Consider the following 18,535-nt stretch of genomic DNA (forward strand, 5'->3'; position numbering starts at 1 on the left):
TGAGGGATAAAAGACTACAAATCAAGTTCAGTGTATACTGCCTGGGTGGTGGGTGCACCAAAATCTCACAAATTACCACTAAAGAACTTACTCATTTAAACAAATATCACCTGTTCCCCAAAAACCTATGGAAATAAATAAATAAATTAGGTCTGCCTGACTGTACCCTTAACAGAATGGACACCCAAGACAAAAACATCGTGGTTTTAAAGGAGACAGGTTAAGTCATCACTGGTATAAGTTGTACACATCAGCAGCACATCTGATTACCTGTCTAGTACTATGACCATCCCTTCCAAAGCTGTCTACAATGTAGAAAGGAGGAAACCTGGTGATGTGGAAAGTAAACAGGCCTGAAAATCAAGAGAAGCAAACCAGCCAAATCAACCACTACTTAGCAATGGCCCAGTGTCCCAGGGCCCCATTTTCTTTACCAGTGAAGTGGGACTGGAGGGACAATTCTGTGCAGCTCAATTACGTGGCGTTCCTCACATCAGCCCACTGAGCTGCTCCTGAAACCATCAAAGTAGAAATACTTCCTTCTCCAGCCTGTAATGTCTACCTTTAGTCAATTCCTTTGGTAATTGCTGTGTTGCTTTTTCCAAACATAAAAATAGCTTATTATCTGCACAGCAAATAACCACCACCTTGCAGGGGTCCTGACAGTGCCCCAGTACAGAGCTTACAACCAGCTGAATCCTAAGAATCTCAAGGGCTTCCAGGTCTCATCCCGGAAGCCAACTAACCACCATATTGGTGTATCTATTTTCCTAAGGGCAAGGGTTGCATCCATTATCTTCATTCCTGGCACGTTGCAGTGACAGTCCTCAGACTCTGGGTCACTGGCTGGCCCTGCTACCAAAGTTTTTTTTCTGCTAAAGAGACCAGACCCGGTCCACGTAGAGTAAAGCCTGGGTCCCTCTCTCTCTTTCTATTTTTTTGAGACTGAGTCTCACTGTGTCGCACAAGCTGGAGTGCAATCGCACAATCTCGGTTCACTGCAATCTCTGCCTCCCTGGGTCCCTCTCTTATCATCAGAGGCTGCTTCATCCCTATCATACAGGAAGACCTAGTGACCTTAGGGACATATTCCAGACCCAGAAGAAAGACTGCCAAATCTTCCTGGATGCCCTTAAACGTGGCCCAGATTTTCTCAGGGAACGGAAGAGAAGTTTTCCTTGAGTATTTTTATACAGGGGGAAATCCAAGATCTTATTTTCTATTCAATCGGTACATCCCCCACCCCCACCACAAAAGTCCTTCCTCCATGAACAGTGGATGTCCAGACATGGATTCCCAGAAACTGTTTGACTCAGTGTCGGCTCCACTTGGCTCACCCATAACTTCCCCAGGAAGCCAACCAGCTTTGCAAACCATCTTCCATCCAAAGAGACCTGAAGACCTAGTTTCCACTATGAACACTGAACTGGTTGCCACAATGCCATAATTTGAGAAATTCTACTGAGAAGATCAGAAGAGCCCCTGTACCATGGTCCAGCCAGTCCTTTGTTCTGTCACTCGGTCCCCAGAGGGCAGCTCTTAGGAGCCAGAACATTTGGTTTAATTGGGTCAGGGGTTAATAATCTTAGTGCTTATCAATCCCAGTGTGTCTCTTGTAGCACCAGTCCTAACTTCATCTTTCTGGGCTATTTTAAAAGCAATCAACTTGTTTGCTGTAAGCAAAAACCAGCTTTTCTCACCTTTTCTCCTGCACTTTCTCTATTCAGTTGTTCGATTATTTAAGCAAGCATCCTTTAAGCATCTGCCACATTCCAGGCACTGGGAACAAAAAAGATGCATAAACGTAGCCCTAGTCTAGAGGAGCTGCCCAGAGAGCAGAAGAGATGAGAAGGAATGCAGAGCCCAGACAGAGTGGCCAGATCTGGGCCTTTCAAGAGACCTGTTCCCTGTTCGCAGGGGACAAGGGGCTGGGAGTACTAGGGTGCTGGCCAAGTGGGGTACTTCAAGTAGGTTTGGGGAATCCATTTCTGATTATCCACTGTCCATGTAAGAAGGTGCCTCAAGTAGCAAGAGATGTGCCATATAACTAAATAATAAAGTACAGAACAATATTGGGGGAGATGCTCACTGAGCACAAATAGTCCTTTGTCTCATGTCCTCAGGTTTCTAGTTATTTAGGCAAGAAAATGCATCCTAAGGTGGCTTTGGAAGTAGGAGAATGTCAGACATTTACACCCCTGTGGAATTGAACGTGGGCCTGTACATTGAGCCAGCGCACTAGCCCTGTCTTGGGACCCCTCTGTGGTGCAGACCAGAATATGGGTGTTTGTCCCCACTGCATCCTGTACTTCCTCCGCAATATGCTTACTGCACTTTATTATTGATTGTTAAACTCCAAAAGAGCAGGAATCACATGTATATCTTGTATTGCTTCTTCTCATCACCAAGCATGTGCCTGGACATAGAAAGATATTTCTACATGGGACAAAATACCTGAGCAATGTTCCTCCAAACCATCAAGGTCATCAAAAACAAAGCCTGTGAAACTGTCACAGCCAAGAGAAGTCTGAGACATGATGACTAAATGTGATGTGGTATTCTGCATGAGATCCTGGAACAGAGAAAGAACATGAGCTAAAAAGTAAGGAAGTCTGAACTTCATAGTGAGGTATCAATAGGGTTGGGCTTCAGTTCATAGTGGACTTCAGTTCATAGTGAGGTATCAATAGGGTTCATTAATTGTGGCAAGCATGTCCTGCTAATCTAAAATGCTAATAATAAAGGAAACTGGGTGTGGAATATATGAGGATTCTCTGTATTCTATCAGCAACTTTTCTGTAAATCTAAAACTCTTCTGAAACAAAAGGTTTATTAACAAAACCTTGAATGATCCTCAAGCACCTTTGTGCCCTCCTACTTCCCAGTTGGTGGCTCATCATGGATCTGACTTTCCACTTGCCCTGTGTGTTCTCAGTAAGAGACTTCCTCTCCTTTCTAAGCCTAGAGTCACAGAACACGCTCTTGCCTGGCAGTGAGGAACCTGAGATCTAGTCCCACTTCTGCCACCATCCCACTATATGACCATGTGTCAATCATTTCCCCCTCCCAACCATGAGCCTCAGTTTACCCCTCTGTTCAATGAGAAAGTAATACTAGAAGGTGCTTCTAGTCGGTCCATGAAGGCAGGGATGGTGTGTCTCATTCACGGCAGCATCTCCAGCTTCTAAGACAGTCCCAGGCACAAGACAGACACTGAAAAATAAAAAAGGATTCAATGAATAAATAAATGAGCATTGCTCTGATACTCCAACACTCTAACTAGAAATGGAAACTTCTAGAGTGAGCTCAGCATCTCAGAACCTCCTTTCTTGTGCATTTGATTTCAAGCTCCCTGGGTCACATCTTTGTGTCTGTCTCCAACGTCATGCATGGAGACTTTATAAGCATTTGTGCAATGATTGAGAAGAGCTGGCCCTCCCAGATCAGGCCCTGCAAGTGTTGAACTCCTTGGAATGCAGACAGTGGTGTCTGCTGAGACGGTGGGGAGGTGTGTCACATCTAAAGCTTATTGCGCTGGGGGTCATCCTGGCTTCTGAAGTTGGGGAGGATCTTCCCACGGATCTATCTGCCTCTTTTTAACAAGCTCAGAGTGAAGGGGCCTGGGCCTCCCAGCCCCTGGTTAGGAGACCCTGGCAGATAACTTAGAGGAAGATAGCTCAAACCCAGGGAGGGAAGAAACTGGAAGTGACAAAAAAAAAAAAAGAAAAGAAAAAAAGAAAAAAAAATCCCTGCACAACCCCAATTGTCTAGAGACCTGGATTCCTGGATTTTAGTCCCAGCCCCCAGTATTCTCGGCATCCACGCCATGAGAACTGGGCAAGATTTTCTCTGTGCCTCTAACTGGCCAACCTCCCAGAGTTGGGGTGGGGGTGAGTAAAAACAAGGATGAGTGTTCGTTCCAGTTCCTCAGAGGGGCTGTGTTCTCCGTGGGCAATTCCTCTGTCCAGAACATTTTCCCCACTAACCACTCACACTCCATGCTTCAGAGCAGGCTCCAGGCAGGCACCGTGGCTGTAAAGTCTCCCCTGACGCCCTGCCTGACTCCTTCCATTGTCTCCACGACAGGCCCTCGAACACTTCACACATTCCCTTAGAACTCACCACCCTGGGCTGTAATTGCCCATTTCACTGTCTGCCTCCACCAGCCGACTGCGAGCCCACTGGAGGCCGCTCACCATTTGGTCCTGCGTCCAGCATAGTGCTTGGCACGTACGTGATAAATAAGGACTTGTGGAACAAACAGATGAATGAATGGGTGAATAAATGAAGGCATGTGTGAACCAGTGAATTAGTAAGTGCTGTCACAACCAAGGGAAGGCTAAAACCGTATCATGTTTTGGATAGCTTACCTCAGATTTCCCAGGAGACTTGCTGAGGTTTTTTACAGCATCTGTAAAAATAATGATAATAGTAGCTCCAATGGCCTGTTGTTGCCGTCGTAAATTCCCAAAGGGCTTTCCCTGGTGTGTTTCAGAAGAGGGAGAGCAGGCACTGATTCCCTGCCCTCAGTCTCCCTCCCTGCCTCCCCGTTTCTTCTTCCCACCTATGTTCTCACTCTCTGTCTCTCTCTGACTCTATTTCTCTCTCCTCACTCTGCCTCTCTTTCACGGTCTCTGTCTCTGTCTTTGTCTCTGTTTCTTTCTCTCCCCACTGTCCCTGTCTCTCTCTCTCTCTTTCACTCTCTCTGCCTGTTTCTCTCTCTTCTCTCTCTCTCAATCTCTCTCTCTCCTCTCTCTTCTCTCCCTCTCCCTTTCTTTTTCTTTCACTATTTCTGCCTCTGTTTCTCTTTCCTCTCTCTTTCTCTCTCTCTTTTCTCTTTCTCTCCCCCTCCATCTCTGTCTCTTACACTATCTTTGCGTCTGTTTCTCTCTTCTCTCTCCCTCCCTCTGCCTCTGTCTCTATCTTTTTCACTATCTCTGCTCTGTTTCTCTCTCTTCTCAATCTCTCTTTCTCCCTGTCTCTCCTCTCTCTCCCTCCTTTGTCTCTATCTTTCTGTTTCACTGTCTACCTGATTCACTCTCTCTTCCCTTTCCCTCTGTCTTTTCTCTCTCAATTCCTCTCTCCCTGCTTCTATATCTCTCTCTTTCACTATCTCTGCCTCTGTTTCTCTCTCCCCACACTTCATTTCTCTCTCTCTCTCTCTCTTTCTCTCTCCCCCTCTCTCTCTCCCCCTGTCTCTATCTTTCTCTTCACTATCTCGCCTCTCTCTCTTCTTTCTCTGTCCCTCTGCTTTCTCCTCTCTGCCCTGTCTCTGTCTTTCGGGTACTCTCCATCATTTCCCTCCCCATCCCCATTCACTCTCCACTGTGTGCCAGGCATCTCACACAGAAGTTCTCACTTTCCTTACCAGACACCGAGTGTTGCCTCATTTGTACTTTGGGAGAAACATCCCCTTACCATGGTCAAGAATGTGGGCTTTGGGCTTGGGAGCCAGACAGATTCAGCTGGTTTCAAGCCCAGCTCTTCCACCTACTAGTCTGTGATCTTGGTCAAGAGGTCTAACTAACCTCTCCGAGTCTCAGCTTCCTTATGAGCAAAATGAGGTGAAAATGCCCCCTCTCAAAGGATGGCTGCAAGGATTAAATGAGATAATGCTTGGGAAATGCTTAGCACAGTGGCAGAACTCCATAAATGCGAGCTCTCTTGTTACTATCAGTTCTACTATGATTATTTTTTTTTTTTGCGTTGTCTGCAAACATTATTAATACCCAGGAGATCATTACTGAAGATGACAAACACCTCTGGACTGAATAGCCCCACCACCACGCCGACCCCAGGATCATTTCAGCTCCTTCCCCCCTCCTCCAAATAGATGACCACCAAAGCCCAATTGGCTGTGGTTCTGACCCTCTGGTCTTCTATGCCCACTTTAATTTGGGCAGAATCCATCTGGATAGAGATTCCCTAAGCCTGGCTTTCCCAAAAAATTATCTGAGTTTTTAGTAATTGTAAATATCTGGGGTGAGTCAAGGAGAGTCTGACTCCATAGGTCTGGGGTGATACCCAGGAACTGGGTATTTTCAAAAGCATCCAGAGCGACTCTGATTGGAGAACAGGGATTCAAGCTTCTGGTCTAAACTCAGTGGCTACTCAAGTGATATTAAGTGAATCAATTGATAGGAGATGGTAAATGAATAAAGGCATAAATGAGTAGATGGATTGGTGGATGGATGGGTGGATGGATGGATGGATGGATAGATGAGCAATAGGTCTACCTCCATGGGAAGAAATGCTGGTATTTTTCCCCAGACCTATGCTCTGGCCGCCAAAATGTGTGTCCTTTTGTTCTGTGGCTTTTCAGAGCACAACACTTAGCTGCTCCCCTGTTTCTTTTCTTCCTTCTCTTCTCTGCACCTAAATCCCATCCTTTCCCTTTCCTGATGCCTATTTCCTCCATCCTCTCTCCCTCCTCACTTCGCCCCCTCCTTTTAGCTCCCACTTCTCTTTACGGCTTCCCCCTCACTATGCTGAAACATTTGCAAGCTGGAGGTTATCCCAAGACACTTTCATGAGAAGAGGCTTTGGACACAACAGTTGCACAAACAGTTTTATTTGATGAACCACAGTGACTAACAGGGTCAGAAGACAGTGCAGATATTCTGAAGAAGGCACTGGGGGAGGTAAGGGGGTATCACAGCAGGCAGCCTCCTCTGCTTCTGTCCCAGTTCACAGATGAGTTCCAGGCAGGAAGTCTCTGCAGGTCACCCACGGCGGCCTCAGAGGGACAATTTCTTCCCTTCTAGAAGCCTCTTCCAGTGTTCACTGGATGCTTTGAGGACAGCTCTGGGCAGAGGAGGTGACTCTCTGAAAGATGCTGTCTTAAGATGGGGAGACTAGGCTGTGAGGAGCCCCTTCGCCTCTCCTCCTCCCTCTGCCCCCAGAGCTGGCGTCATTCCAGGGAGGGTCAAGATGTCCATTCACATCAAGCTGGGCTTTTCTTATCTCCATCGCTCATGTCTTGTCCTTCACTTTCATAGTCCTCCAAGAACAAAACCCGGAATAGACACTCCCAGCCTCTAGCTCACAAAGGCCCCACTATTAATTTCATCCTCACGGTCTCTCTGGCAGTGTAGACATCATGCTATCTGCACACTTGCTCCAGTCCCTATTCCCAGATCCCCAATCCAGGAGAAGCCAAGAGGTCCAATCCTGAGGGTAGGGAGAGAAAAAACCCACCCCGTGCCTTTTGGCCCATGGCAAGCAGGAGGCCTCCTTAGGAAGAGGGCCACTGACCCTGGAACAAGAAAGGATGATGAGGGCAATGCTCATAAATTTGAAGCCAGGCGGGGAGGCACCGGAAAGGGGCCAAGGGAGGCTCTCAACTAGCCTCTTACTTCCTTCATGGAGCCCAAGAAGGAGCAGGAACCCAGCTCAGTAGGACGCCCCCAAGCCTTGGCGCCAGCTGCTTTGGGGAGGGATCTCCCTACAGGAAGCCTGGTGCAAACATTAACTTCTCTCCTAAAGCACGGACCAGCCGTTGGAGCCCCCAAATCCAGTAGGGGGTGGACTCATTTTTATTCTACATTTTTCATTGCCTCAGTGTGTCCCTGCCCCCCACCACCCCCTGCCAAGGGTAATGTGTGAACAGCAGAGTTGCAGTGGATTGGGGGGTGGGAGGAGATTTGTCCAAATGACCCAGGCGCACTGCTGTTCATGCCAGGCTCATCCATATAGACATGTAAGTACAACACACACAGACAAGAGGCAGGCATCTCCACCCCAAACAACATGATTCTTGGCACCAAGTAGCACCAGTGCCCAAGAAAGAAATCAGTATGATGGGGTAAGATGGGGAGATGAGGAAACCCTTCAGCTCACAGTTATGCAGGAAGTCAGAAACAGGAGGACTCGGGGAGCGAGCCAAGCAGTGTCTGGACTAAATGCAGACACCCCTCCATCCTCTCTCTCTAGTTGCCCTTCCCAACTCCCCACTCACATAATGAAACCAAGGAGTACATCCATTCATCAGCCCTGCTGCCTTCCAATTCCCATAGAAAATAGAGGAAGGATGAAAGGGTCTGCGGACAATTTGGAGAAAGCATATCTAGTCAGTGTCATGGTGCCATGGGGGAACTGCAGGAATCACACTAGCCCCAATGCCCAAAATGACAGGGAAGTGATCCAATTTTAGGGCAAGCTCTGGAGCTCCCAGATCTAAGGGCTGGAGCACTAATTATCTGCTGACACACAGCCCACCCCCCGCCCCAGCCCATTCCCTGCCTCACACTCAGAAAACAGGATAGAAAGCTTAAACAGGGTCAGTCTCTGCAAGCTTTGGGATCCTTAACCCTTAGTAGCCCTTCAGAACAAGAAAGTAGACAGGGGAGAAGGATGGATGGAGGGAGGGGGACGAGCTGTAGGAGGGGATTGGTGCCAGAAGGCAGGGATAAGGAGCGACAGCTGCAGAGAGTGGTGGGGGAAAAACTACAAGGAAAGGAGGGAGGAAAGACGATTGCAGATCCAAGAAAGCAGCAGAGGGAAACAAGCTTTTATTGCGTCCAGACTCAGGCTTCAACATTTTAGGATCAATATGACTTTCCCCCATTTCATACCAATGGAGAAACTGAGGCTGAGTGAGATTAAATGGCTTGTGCAGGGTCAGGTCTGTAGAGCCCAGTCTCTTTCCCCTAAACCACAAACCTCTGAGAAAGAATAAAGCAGTAGAGGAGGACAGGGCGGGGCAGAATCAGGGGACAGTTAAAGGATGTGCATAGGACAAGGAGTAGCCACACTACCTGATTTTCAGAAAGCAAGGGCAAAGGCCAGGGAGGGCCGAGGGCGCCAGGCTTCTCTCTGCTCCCAGCCCTAGTCAACCACAAGGGTCTCCTGGCTGTAGGGGATGGATTTCTCGTGCATCTGTTCTCCACCCTTGCCCATGTTGGGGCCGGGCCCCTGGCTGTGCCCCGAAGAGTAGCTGGCTGACTTCTCCCCACTGCTGCTGTGGGAGGTGCCTGCGCACCTGCTCTGGCCACAGCAGAGCATGGAGGTGCAGGCCTGGCGGAAGCGGGGGTCGAAAAAGGCATAGAGGAAGGGATTGAGGCAGCTGTTGACGTAGCTGATGCAGGTGCAGTAGGGGAAGATGTTCATGAGGAAGAGGTCAAAGTCACAGGGCCAGTGCAGCAGGCTGCCCAGCATGTACAGCGTCTTCACCAGGTGGTAGGGCATCCAGCACAGGGCAAAGGTCACCACCAGCACCACGATGATGCTGAGCAGCCGGCGCCGCTTCCGCAGGCCCTCGATGCGTTCCTTGCGGAAGTGGCCAGCGATGGTTTGGGCGATGAAGAAGTAACAGGTCAGCATGATGGTGAAGGGCACCACAAAGCCCACGGTGGTGGACGAGACCCCAAGGCCCACCTCCCAGGCCCACTCTGAGCTCACAGTGGCCACCATGGAGTAGTCCATGTAGCACTGCACCTTAGTGGTGTTCTCCAAGTCCCCGGTGGTGCGTAACACCATGACAGGCATGGCCAGGAGGGCGGCCAGCACCCACAGAACTGCCGTGGCCACGGCCCCGCTGATCCGCAGCCTCAGCCGAGCATTGGCCACTGGCCTCACGATGGCCAGGTAGCGGTCGAAGCTGAGGCCGGTGAGGCAGAAGACGCTGGCGTACATGTTGACGAAGATGAGGTAGCTGCTGAGCTTGCAGAAGAAGGTCCCAAAGGGCCAGTCATAGTCCCGGTACGTGTAGGTAGCCCACAGGGGCAGCGTCACCACAAAGGTCAGGTCAGCCACCGCCAGGCTAGCAATGAAGATATCAGCTGAACGCCTCTTCTCCCGGCTGCTCCGAAACACGGTCCAGAGCACCAGACCGTTGCCCGTGGTGCCCAGGAGGAAGACCAACATGTAGATGGCAGGGATGAGGGCCCCCGAGGATTTCCAGTCTGTGTACTCACACTCAGACTGGTTGTCTGCCCCATAGTAGTTGTCAAAATCACCACCTTCCTCCATGCTGGGGAGTGGAGAGAAGACGGGCAGGGGGTCCCAGGGACACCAGCTCCGTGGCTCTGTCACCCACTCTGCAAGCAGCCTGAATTTCTGGCTTGAGCCTCAGAGAGTAAGAAGGGCTGAAGATGCCCAGAGTCCTTCCCAGCACTCAGGAGGAGCTGCCTCTGGGTTCTCCAGACCCTGGAGGAAGCCTGTCTCCTGCAGAATTTCCTCCACCCTCTCCTGCCTTACCCCCGTCTCAGTTAAGACACTTCCTTGCACCCTCCTGCGTCCCTGTCTCCTCCTTGACTCGTCACTCCCTCCTCCCACCTCCAGACCAGCCCCTCTCTTGTGAGTCAAAATCTTTAGTGACAGCCCACTTTTTTTTTCTTTTTGTCACTGAGCAAGTGGACCAAATTGACCCCTACTGTGCTGGGCTGAACATTATCTGTGGTTTTGCAAGTCGGCTCTCCTGGCCCCGCCTCTCCTTTCTGGCTGCCACCCACCTTCACCCCAGCCCCTATCCCTCCACTTTCCTCTGGCCACCACTTCCTGCCTGCCCTTTAGGGCACTCCCTCCTCAGTGATCTCCGCCCTCCTGTTCTCACCCCCTCCCATCCAATCTAAATGGGACACATTATGCAGATTGCAATCCAGCTTGAGCTGGAGCCAGGGCTGGTAGGGAGCAAGGAGGGTGTAAGATTTCGCAGGATGGGCAGGGCATCTGGCAGGTCCTCCTGGCAGGCAGGTCTGGCCCCCTCGGCTCCCTTCCTGCACCCCCAGCCCCCACCCAGACCAGGTGTCACAGGAGGGTCTTCTCCCACTTTGCCTCTCACTTCATCTTTCTCTACCCCTTGGCTTTGACCCTCCCTCTGAGAACTTTTGTGGTTTCTAGAGAAATACCCCTACACTAGTGTAGACTGCAGTTTGCAGTTTGCGGATGGCACAGGATGCATTAGAAGGTTGAGGGCAGTCACAGGACGGAAGAAACCCAGGACAAAATTATCTCTAAACAAGTCATTAAATCTGTAGGAAACAAAGGCCCAACAAGGTCAGTGTTTTGCCCAAGGTAATAAAGTGAATTATGCTACAGTTGATTGTTTGCTTTTCTTCTTCTCCAAACGAACATAACACAGTACCTGGCATGTCGTAGGTGAATGCCTGTTTTGTTTGTTTGTTTGTTTGTTTGTTTGTTTGTTTGTTTGTTTGTTGAGACAGAGTTTCACTCTTGTTGCCCAGGCTGGTCTCGGCTCACTGCAACCTCTGCCTCCTGGGTTCAAGCGATTCTCCCGCCTCAGACTCCCTAGTAGCTGGGATTGCAGGCTAATTTTTTTGTATTTTTAGTAGAGATGGGGATTGACCAGGCTAGTCTCAAACTCCTGACCTCAGATGATCCACCCACCTCGGCCTCCCAAAGTGCTGGAATTACAGGCATGAGCCACCACGCCCAGCCGGGTGAATGGCTGTTGAGTGAGTAAGTGGATGGATGACGTAGGATGTGAGTGAAAAGCGGAATCCATAGATGGAAGAATGAGTGTAAGAATTACTACGTGGTGAGAACATGGATACATTTCAGTTCTCAGGTTTTTACTATCCTCCGTGCACCAAGAGGTTTCGGTAAGACCACAGGGGGTCAGGAAGTTGAGCTAGAGGAGGAGGGTCTCTAGAGAAAGACGCAGTCACTGGAGGATACTGTGGGGAAAGTTCCATAGACGCTCACTTTGCCCCATCTCATCACCTCTCCAGGACCTCTAGGAAGGAAGGAAGATGCACGATGTAAGATTTTTTTAAAAAAATACGCACCCTTTCCACAACATTGAAGAGTTGGGGAAGCCACCTGACGTTGGGTAATAGTGAGATGCAACAAAAGCAGGAGCTGAGCCTTAGCCACTTCCAACGCCAAAGACTTACAAAAGCTGGAATTGGCCAGGCAAGGTGGCTCATGCCTATAATCCCAGCACTTTGGGAGGCCAAGGCAGGAAGACTGCTTGAGCCCAGGAGTTCAAGACTAGCCTGAACAACACAGCCAAGGCCCTGTCTCACGATATATATTTGTCTTAAGTTACTACAAAAGCTGGAATCCATTTTCTGGAGGGAGAGTGGATCAGAAAATCGTATGCAGAGATCAAGGAACTCAAACTCAAATACCTGCAAAAAAAAAAAAAAAAAAAAAAAACAGGCCAAGAGTGTAGTTTGAGACAACAGAGAATGGTAAAGACTGTGGCAAACTGGAGGGTGCCCATTCCATCACAGGGAGGCCTCTTCAGCTGTAGTCTCTGGTTGCCACGCACAAAGCTGGACCCCAGCATGACTGTGTCTTAGGATTTTTCCAAGATAATTTCAAATTATGGATTTTTGTAAGAAATTTTCATATTTGTAAATTTTGGAAATCAATTTTCATTTCAAAAAAAAGCACAGACCATGATAAGTAAAACATGTCTTTGGCCCCCGAGTTTGTGTTCTTTAAACAGGAGCTTGCCAAGAATAAAAGGCAGGAGAAGAACCAAGAGGATGGGCCAGGAGGAGGAAACAAAAAATGCAAAGATAGAAAAAGCCTTAGAGTGCAGTGGGGAGATACAGGAGAGAAGGCTGCAGAGAGAGATTAGAAAGATCCCGTGACCTTCACCTAAATGCAATGTGGAGTAATGAATATGTTGGTGTTTCTTATGAGGACTACATGTTGCCCACTTACTGTGTGCCAGGCAGTCTTCTAAACGTTTTATACATTCTACATATATTTATTAGTATCTCTTTTAATCATCAAAACGACATCAGGAGGAAGGTGCTCTCATTAACCTCAATTTACAGATGAGGAAACTGAGGCACACAGAGGTGAAGCAGTTTAGCCAAGATCACCCAGCAGTAATTGTCAGAGCCAGAATTTGAACCAAAGCTGTCTCGAGCCCATGGATTAAACCACTATTCTCCCAAAGAAAAACGCCCAATCCTTTTTAAACTGAGGGGTGTGTCATCTGTTAAGCATTAGAGAAATGTAGGGCGATGCTAGGATACCTGTAATTTACCTTAAAATAAGCTCTACCAGGTGAGATTTTAAATAGATTGACTATTTAGAGACACACCTCACATTGATTAGACAGGGTATAAGAATCCTGCCAGGCAATAATCTGTACACTTAGGGTTAGCACCATAGACTTGATCCAGAAAGCACCCTCGCTCTAGCCATTGCCAAAAAGAATTCCTCGTTGCCTGGTGCCAGCTAGAAAGCTAACAGGACTCTGCCCCTGGAATCTTGGCATTCTGTACAGTGGGGGCTGGGACACCCAATAGGATCCAGAGCTGGGGCTCCATCCATCTCACAGTACACAGGGTAGGAATTGCTTGGGGCCTCTTGCTCCTGCATTTTTGGCTAATAGAAGTTCTGCACAGATGGCAGAATGGTTTTCATTATATCCTGACATGCATTCATCATATCATGATTCATTCATCATATCCTGATATAATAGTTTCATTATATCCTGACATTATATCCTGGGTGGAAATAGCTAACCTTTGGCTACCTCAGACTTCTTCAGTGGTAAGCTATCTTTACCTATCAAGGGGACCTTGGAGTTGTTGCAGGGACCAGTTTGGCTCAGGTCAGGTCATAATAGATGGCCCTTTTACGAGTAAACATTACTGCTTGGGACATTCCAGGATAAAGACCAAGTTTGAGACACCTAGTGATCCCAGTTCTCCCATGATTCTCCCAGAAAGATGCAGATGTCTGTGCCCTTTGCCGCTAGAAATACAGAGAGAAGGGAGCTAGCAAGCTTGGAGCGTCCCTGAAATCAGGTCCCCATCTCCCTCCCCTCAGCTGTTCCCACTGGAATGCTGAGCCAGACAGGAGCCTGGAGACCCCTGTGGGAAAGGATATGGATCCATCGCTTTCATCTGCCGACCTCCAGGATCTCTGCCCTAGAGGGAGTAAAGAGCAGTTAATCTCACTAGAGTTACCAGACTCATTGAGAGGGGAGGGAATTGGGGGCCAGGGCTGGGAAGAGGCCATTTGGGACCAGAGAGGGTAGAGTGCTGATAAGATCCGGCCTCCAACCAGGAGCCAGCTGTAGCCAGATGGCCTGAGTGCCCCCTGCAATGACAGCCTGAAGTGAGCAGAATTAGCCAGCTCACTCCTTATCCTGCCTGATCTGATCTGTCCCTGTTCCGCATTGCACCATTCCACACAGAAGAAAGACTGGAAAACAGGACCAGTAGCTGAAGATGAACCTTGTGTGTCCCAGGGCTCAGAAGTATATGGGTCCTGGGCCTCACAGACTAGACATATACAAGGCCTGGGACAGATATCTTCTTTTCATTTCTGCCCCCCACCCTACTTGGCACCTGGTAAAAGTCTGTTGAATTAAAGCAATAGAAACACACTCAGGAGAAGGGTGTAAGACTTGGGTCTTCACCCCAGAGCTGCTCTACTGCATTAACAAGGCAACTTTTGCTAAAGTGATCCAGGAAAATCTACTCTGAGCTATCTGGCAAACCAATAGCTAAGGCAAGCCTGTTGGCCAGGGTGCCCAGAGCTGGCCTGCTCTGGAGAGGCCTGAACAGGTTTCCTGGGGAACTTCCCTCTCTCTCCTGGGTGATTTCTTCAGGGCATTGTGATGAGACTGAGATGAATGACACCTGGCAGAAAAGCACTCCAGACCTGCTAGTGCCCTTTGAGGAGAGCCCAGACTTCTGGGAGACCTCTGGAGTCAGTGGTTCAATATCCCTCACCCACCCCACCACCAGGTTTGTGCCTGGCCTAAAAAGCAGAGCCTGACTTGGCCTGTGCCCATGGACATGCTGACTATGTGTGCTTTGTGAATGCAAGTTTTCTGTGTGCCACGAGGCCACTTGGATGTGAAGTCTGTAGGTGCTTGTGAGCAGGCTGAACTTGTGTGTGCATGGGGATATGAGTGTGCACTGGGTGCATGCATTCATGGATGTAGAAGAGTGTGCTTGCTTGTGCATAGTGAGGTAGGATGTGCATTGGGTGCACGCATTCATGCATGTAGAACAGTGTGCTTGCTTGTGCATAGTGGGCTATGATGTGCATTGGGTTCATGCATTAACTTGTATAGAAGAGTATGCATGTTTGTGTGTTGTAGGCATGAGCGTGCACTGAATGCACACATTCACCCAAGGAATGTACATCGGTTGCGAAGAAGAGTGTGCTTGCTTGTGTGTAGTGGGATCAGAGATCTGAATAAACACACTGCTTGCAGTACAGGGAGGGGTGCTTAATTGGATCTCTCTAAGAGTTTGGGATGAAGGGGGAAAGCTGAACCCCTCTGCTGGGACCTCACCCAGACCCTACCCAAAGCTGTGGGCTGGGGACATCAAAGTGGAAGTACTGCCTTTCTGTGCCCTTCCTGACTTCTCACCTCCTCCCTCCTAGCTCTCCACTCCAGCCCCCTCACTTCACAGGTCTGCTTTGAACTCCACAGCTTGGGAACTCACCCAGGGCAACAGGGCCTTTTTCTCTCCTTCCCGAGAGGCAGCCACAGCTGTGTCCCTAACAGCTGGTGGTGTTATCTGAGGGAAAGGGGAAGGGAGGGCAGGGACACAGGAGGGATACAACTTGACTGCCCAGCCCACAATGAAGAATTTCACCTCTCCTTTCTCTAGCGACACAACACCCCCAACCCCCGCCCTAGGCGCGCGCGCGCACGCACACACACACACACACACACACACACACACATGCCCTACTTTAGCAGCTTATCTGACCAAAAACAAATGGTCAGCCGCTTTCTGATAATAAAAACAGAAACCCCCTCAGCAACTCTCTCCACCCCCAACCCCACCATTTGGTGCTATTTCAAACTCTAAGGCCATACTGCAAACTCCCAAAACTCCCTGGTCTCTGGGGACAGCCAGAAAACTCACTCACTGGCCCGGTTCTAGCTTTCTGTGATTCTGGGAATTACGGCTATGGTTTCCAAATGTGGTTGGAGAAGTGGGTTTCTTGCCAAAAAGTTCAAAAGTGGGAGACAAACTGACCCTCTCGTTCTAATCCCATCCTAATTCATTCGCTCAGAAAATATTGAGCAACTACTGGCCGGACACGGTGGCTTACGCCTGTAATCCCAGCACTTTGGGAGGCCTAGGTGGGTGGATCACCTGAGGTACGGAGTTCGAGACCAACTTGGCCAACATGGGGAAACTCTGTCTCTACTAAAAATACAAATATCAGCCGGGCGTGGTCGCGGACGCCTGTAATCCCAGCTACCTGGGAGGCTGAATAACGAGAATCGCTGGAACCTAGGAGGCAGACGTTGTAGTGAGCCGAGATCGCGCCACTGCACTCCTGCCTGGGCAACAAGAGCGAGACTCCATCTCAAAAAAAAAAAAAAAAAAATTGAGCAACTACTATGTGCCAGGCTCTATTTGAGGCACTTGCCATACAGTGTGAGCAATTCAAACTATGCCCTCGGTTTCCTGCACTTTCATTCTAGAGGTGGAAGAGAGACAAAACGATGAAAGTTAGATAAATGCAGTGAACTCAGGTAATGATAAGCACTACAAGGAAAGATAAACTGGAGAGTGATGCAGCGAGTAAACGGAAACTGGCATTTTCAGATAGTATAGATCGGGGAGGTTTCTTAGGAGTCACTGATATCTTACCTGAACCCCAATAACTAGCTTGCTTTGTACCCTGGGCAAGGCTTTTGCCCCTCTCTGTGGGGCAGTTTCCCTATCTGTACATGAGGACATTGGGCCAGCCGGGTTTAGCTTTCTGTGATTCTGGGAATTATGGCTATGGCTTCCAGATGTGATTGGAGAAGTGGGTTTCTTGCCAAAAAGATCAAAAGTGGGAGACAAACTGACCCTCTTGTTGATGAATGGCAAGATCACATGAGAATCCATTCTCCCCACTACAGCACCAAGCCCTATTTGATGGGCTATTTGTCAGACTGTGAGAATCAGGGGTCTGGAAGCCTTTCCTTATCTCCCACCCACCTCCTGTCACCCTTTTACCTACCATTACCCACCCATCCCCCCATTACTTGGCACAGCGCCCTATACATAGTGCCCTCTAATATATGCACTGGAATTGTAGGACCCCCATTTCTATAACCTCTGGAGTAATCAGAACTTTCTTCGGGGCTGGGCCCGGTGGCTCACCCCTGTAACCCAGCACTTTGGGAGACCGAGGCAGGTGGATCACCTGAGATCAGGAGTTTGATACCAGCCTGGCCAACATGGTGAAACTCTGTCTCTACTAAAAATACAAAAAATTAGCTGGGCGTGGTGGTGGGCACCTGTAATCCCAGCTACTCAGGAGGCTAAGACAGGAGAATTTGCTACGAGCCAAGATCACAGCATTGCACTCCAGCCTGGGCAACAAGAGTAAAACTCTGTCTCAAAAAAAAAAAAAGAAAAGAAAAGAAAGAAAGAACTTTCTTAGGACAATCTGGATGGGGCACTGGGTTCCCATGACTTAGAACAGGAAAGATGCCTAAAATTTTATTAGCCCATTGATTCCCACGCTGACATCAGAGACCCTTGATGATAGAAACGGGGAGAGAGGCAGTAGCTTGGGCCAGCATCAGCATTTCATGAAATCTTGTGGAAATGGCACATTCTTCTCACCCTATCATAAGACAACCCTCTTTAAATGTCAAGCACCAGCACCGCGAACTTAGACTTTAATAAATTAGTGTGGGGACTCTGGCTACTCCATGCTGCTCATCATGCCTTTGATGAATAAAAACTGAGCAGATGAATTCATTATGATTTCATAAACAAGGTGGGTTAGATCAACAGACTCCTTCCTTAAAAAGGATTCACTGTGGGGAGAACAGGAAAGCAAGCGAGACAGTCTTTGATGCTGAAAGGTTGTGGCTGCGATCTACTCCACACACTTGACCTTACCCATGGGGAAAGCGAGGGAGGGAGAGCGAAAGGGTTTTGTCCAGGTGTCCCTATGCCAGCCTGTCTTCTCCTCCCACCCCCAAAGGTTGGGTGCAGAGGAAGTCTTTGTTTGGCTGAGAGGAGGGACTTGGGCAGGAGGCCGTGAAGACAGGAAGTACAGCAGAGGCAGGAAGGAGGTCAGGAAGAGGCTGACAGGACCAGGCCGGCTCACACCCAGCCCTGCCAGCCTTCAGGAGAGCAACATGGTGTTTCTAAAAATATTTACAGTGAGTCTACATTAATGAGATATATATCAGCACTGACAATGGGAGGATGCTGGGCCAGGCCCTCCAGAGTAGAAGACCAACGCAATTAGCCCAGAGGCTGCACAAAGGCAAGGCCAGCCTTGTGGGAAGGCCTTATGGGAAGCCTTGGGGAAGGCCAGCCTTGCACAGCTAAAGGAAGAAATCAAGCCTTCCACCCTGGGGCCCAAACAGGCACTGGAGACCACAATGACCTAGAAACCTCCCCCGGGGAACAGAAAACATCCCAGATTCCTGGACCTGCAACGAGCATCTTCAACCTGCATCCCTGACCCCAATTCAGTGCAGAAATCTCCTCTACCGCACCCACTCTGAGGACCATCCAGGGGTCTCTTGAATACCTCTGTTGACCAGACACTCAATTCTGCCCCCAGCAGCCCATTCCCATTCCAGTCTTGGCATCCCTACCCATTCAACCTT

The 18,535-nt window shown here is 49.1% G+C and overlaps 1 protein-coding gene across 1 annotated transcript; it reads right to left on the bottom strand.

Moving 5' to 3' along the window:
• Nucleotides 1-6,555: 6,555 nt before the first annotated feature.
• APLNR (apelin receptor) lies at nucleotides 6,556-10,557 on the bottom strand. Its single transcript, XM_003826439.6, has one exon. The coding sequence runs from the start codon at nucleotides 9,967-9,969 to the stop codon at nucleotides 8,827-8,829; it is 1,143 nt and encodes a 380-aa protein (XP_003826487.1). The 5' UTR covers nucleotides 9,970-10,557; the 3' UTR covers nucleotides 6,556-8,826.
• Nucleotides 10,558-18,535: the final 7,978 nt, after the last annotated feature.

Source organism: Pan paniscus, chromosome 9 (genome assembly GCF_029289425.2).
Source record: "Pan paniscus chromosome 9, NHGRI_mPanPan1-v2.0_pri, whole genome shotgun sequence".
Classification (NCBI taxonomy): domain Eukaryota; kingdom Metazoa; phylum Chordata; class Mammalia; order Primates; family Hominidae; genus Pan; species Pan paniscus.

Bases quoted from the DNA above. Each gene is read 5' to 3' on its own strand.
- APLNR (XM_003826439.6), bottom strand. From the start codon at position 9,969: ATGGAGGAAGGTGGTGATTTTGACAACTACTATGGGGCAGACAACCAG.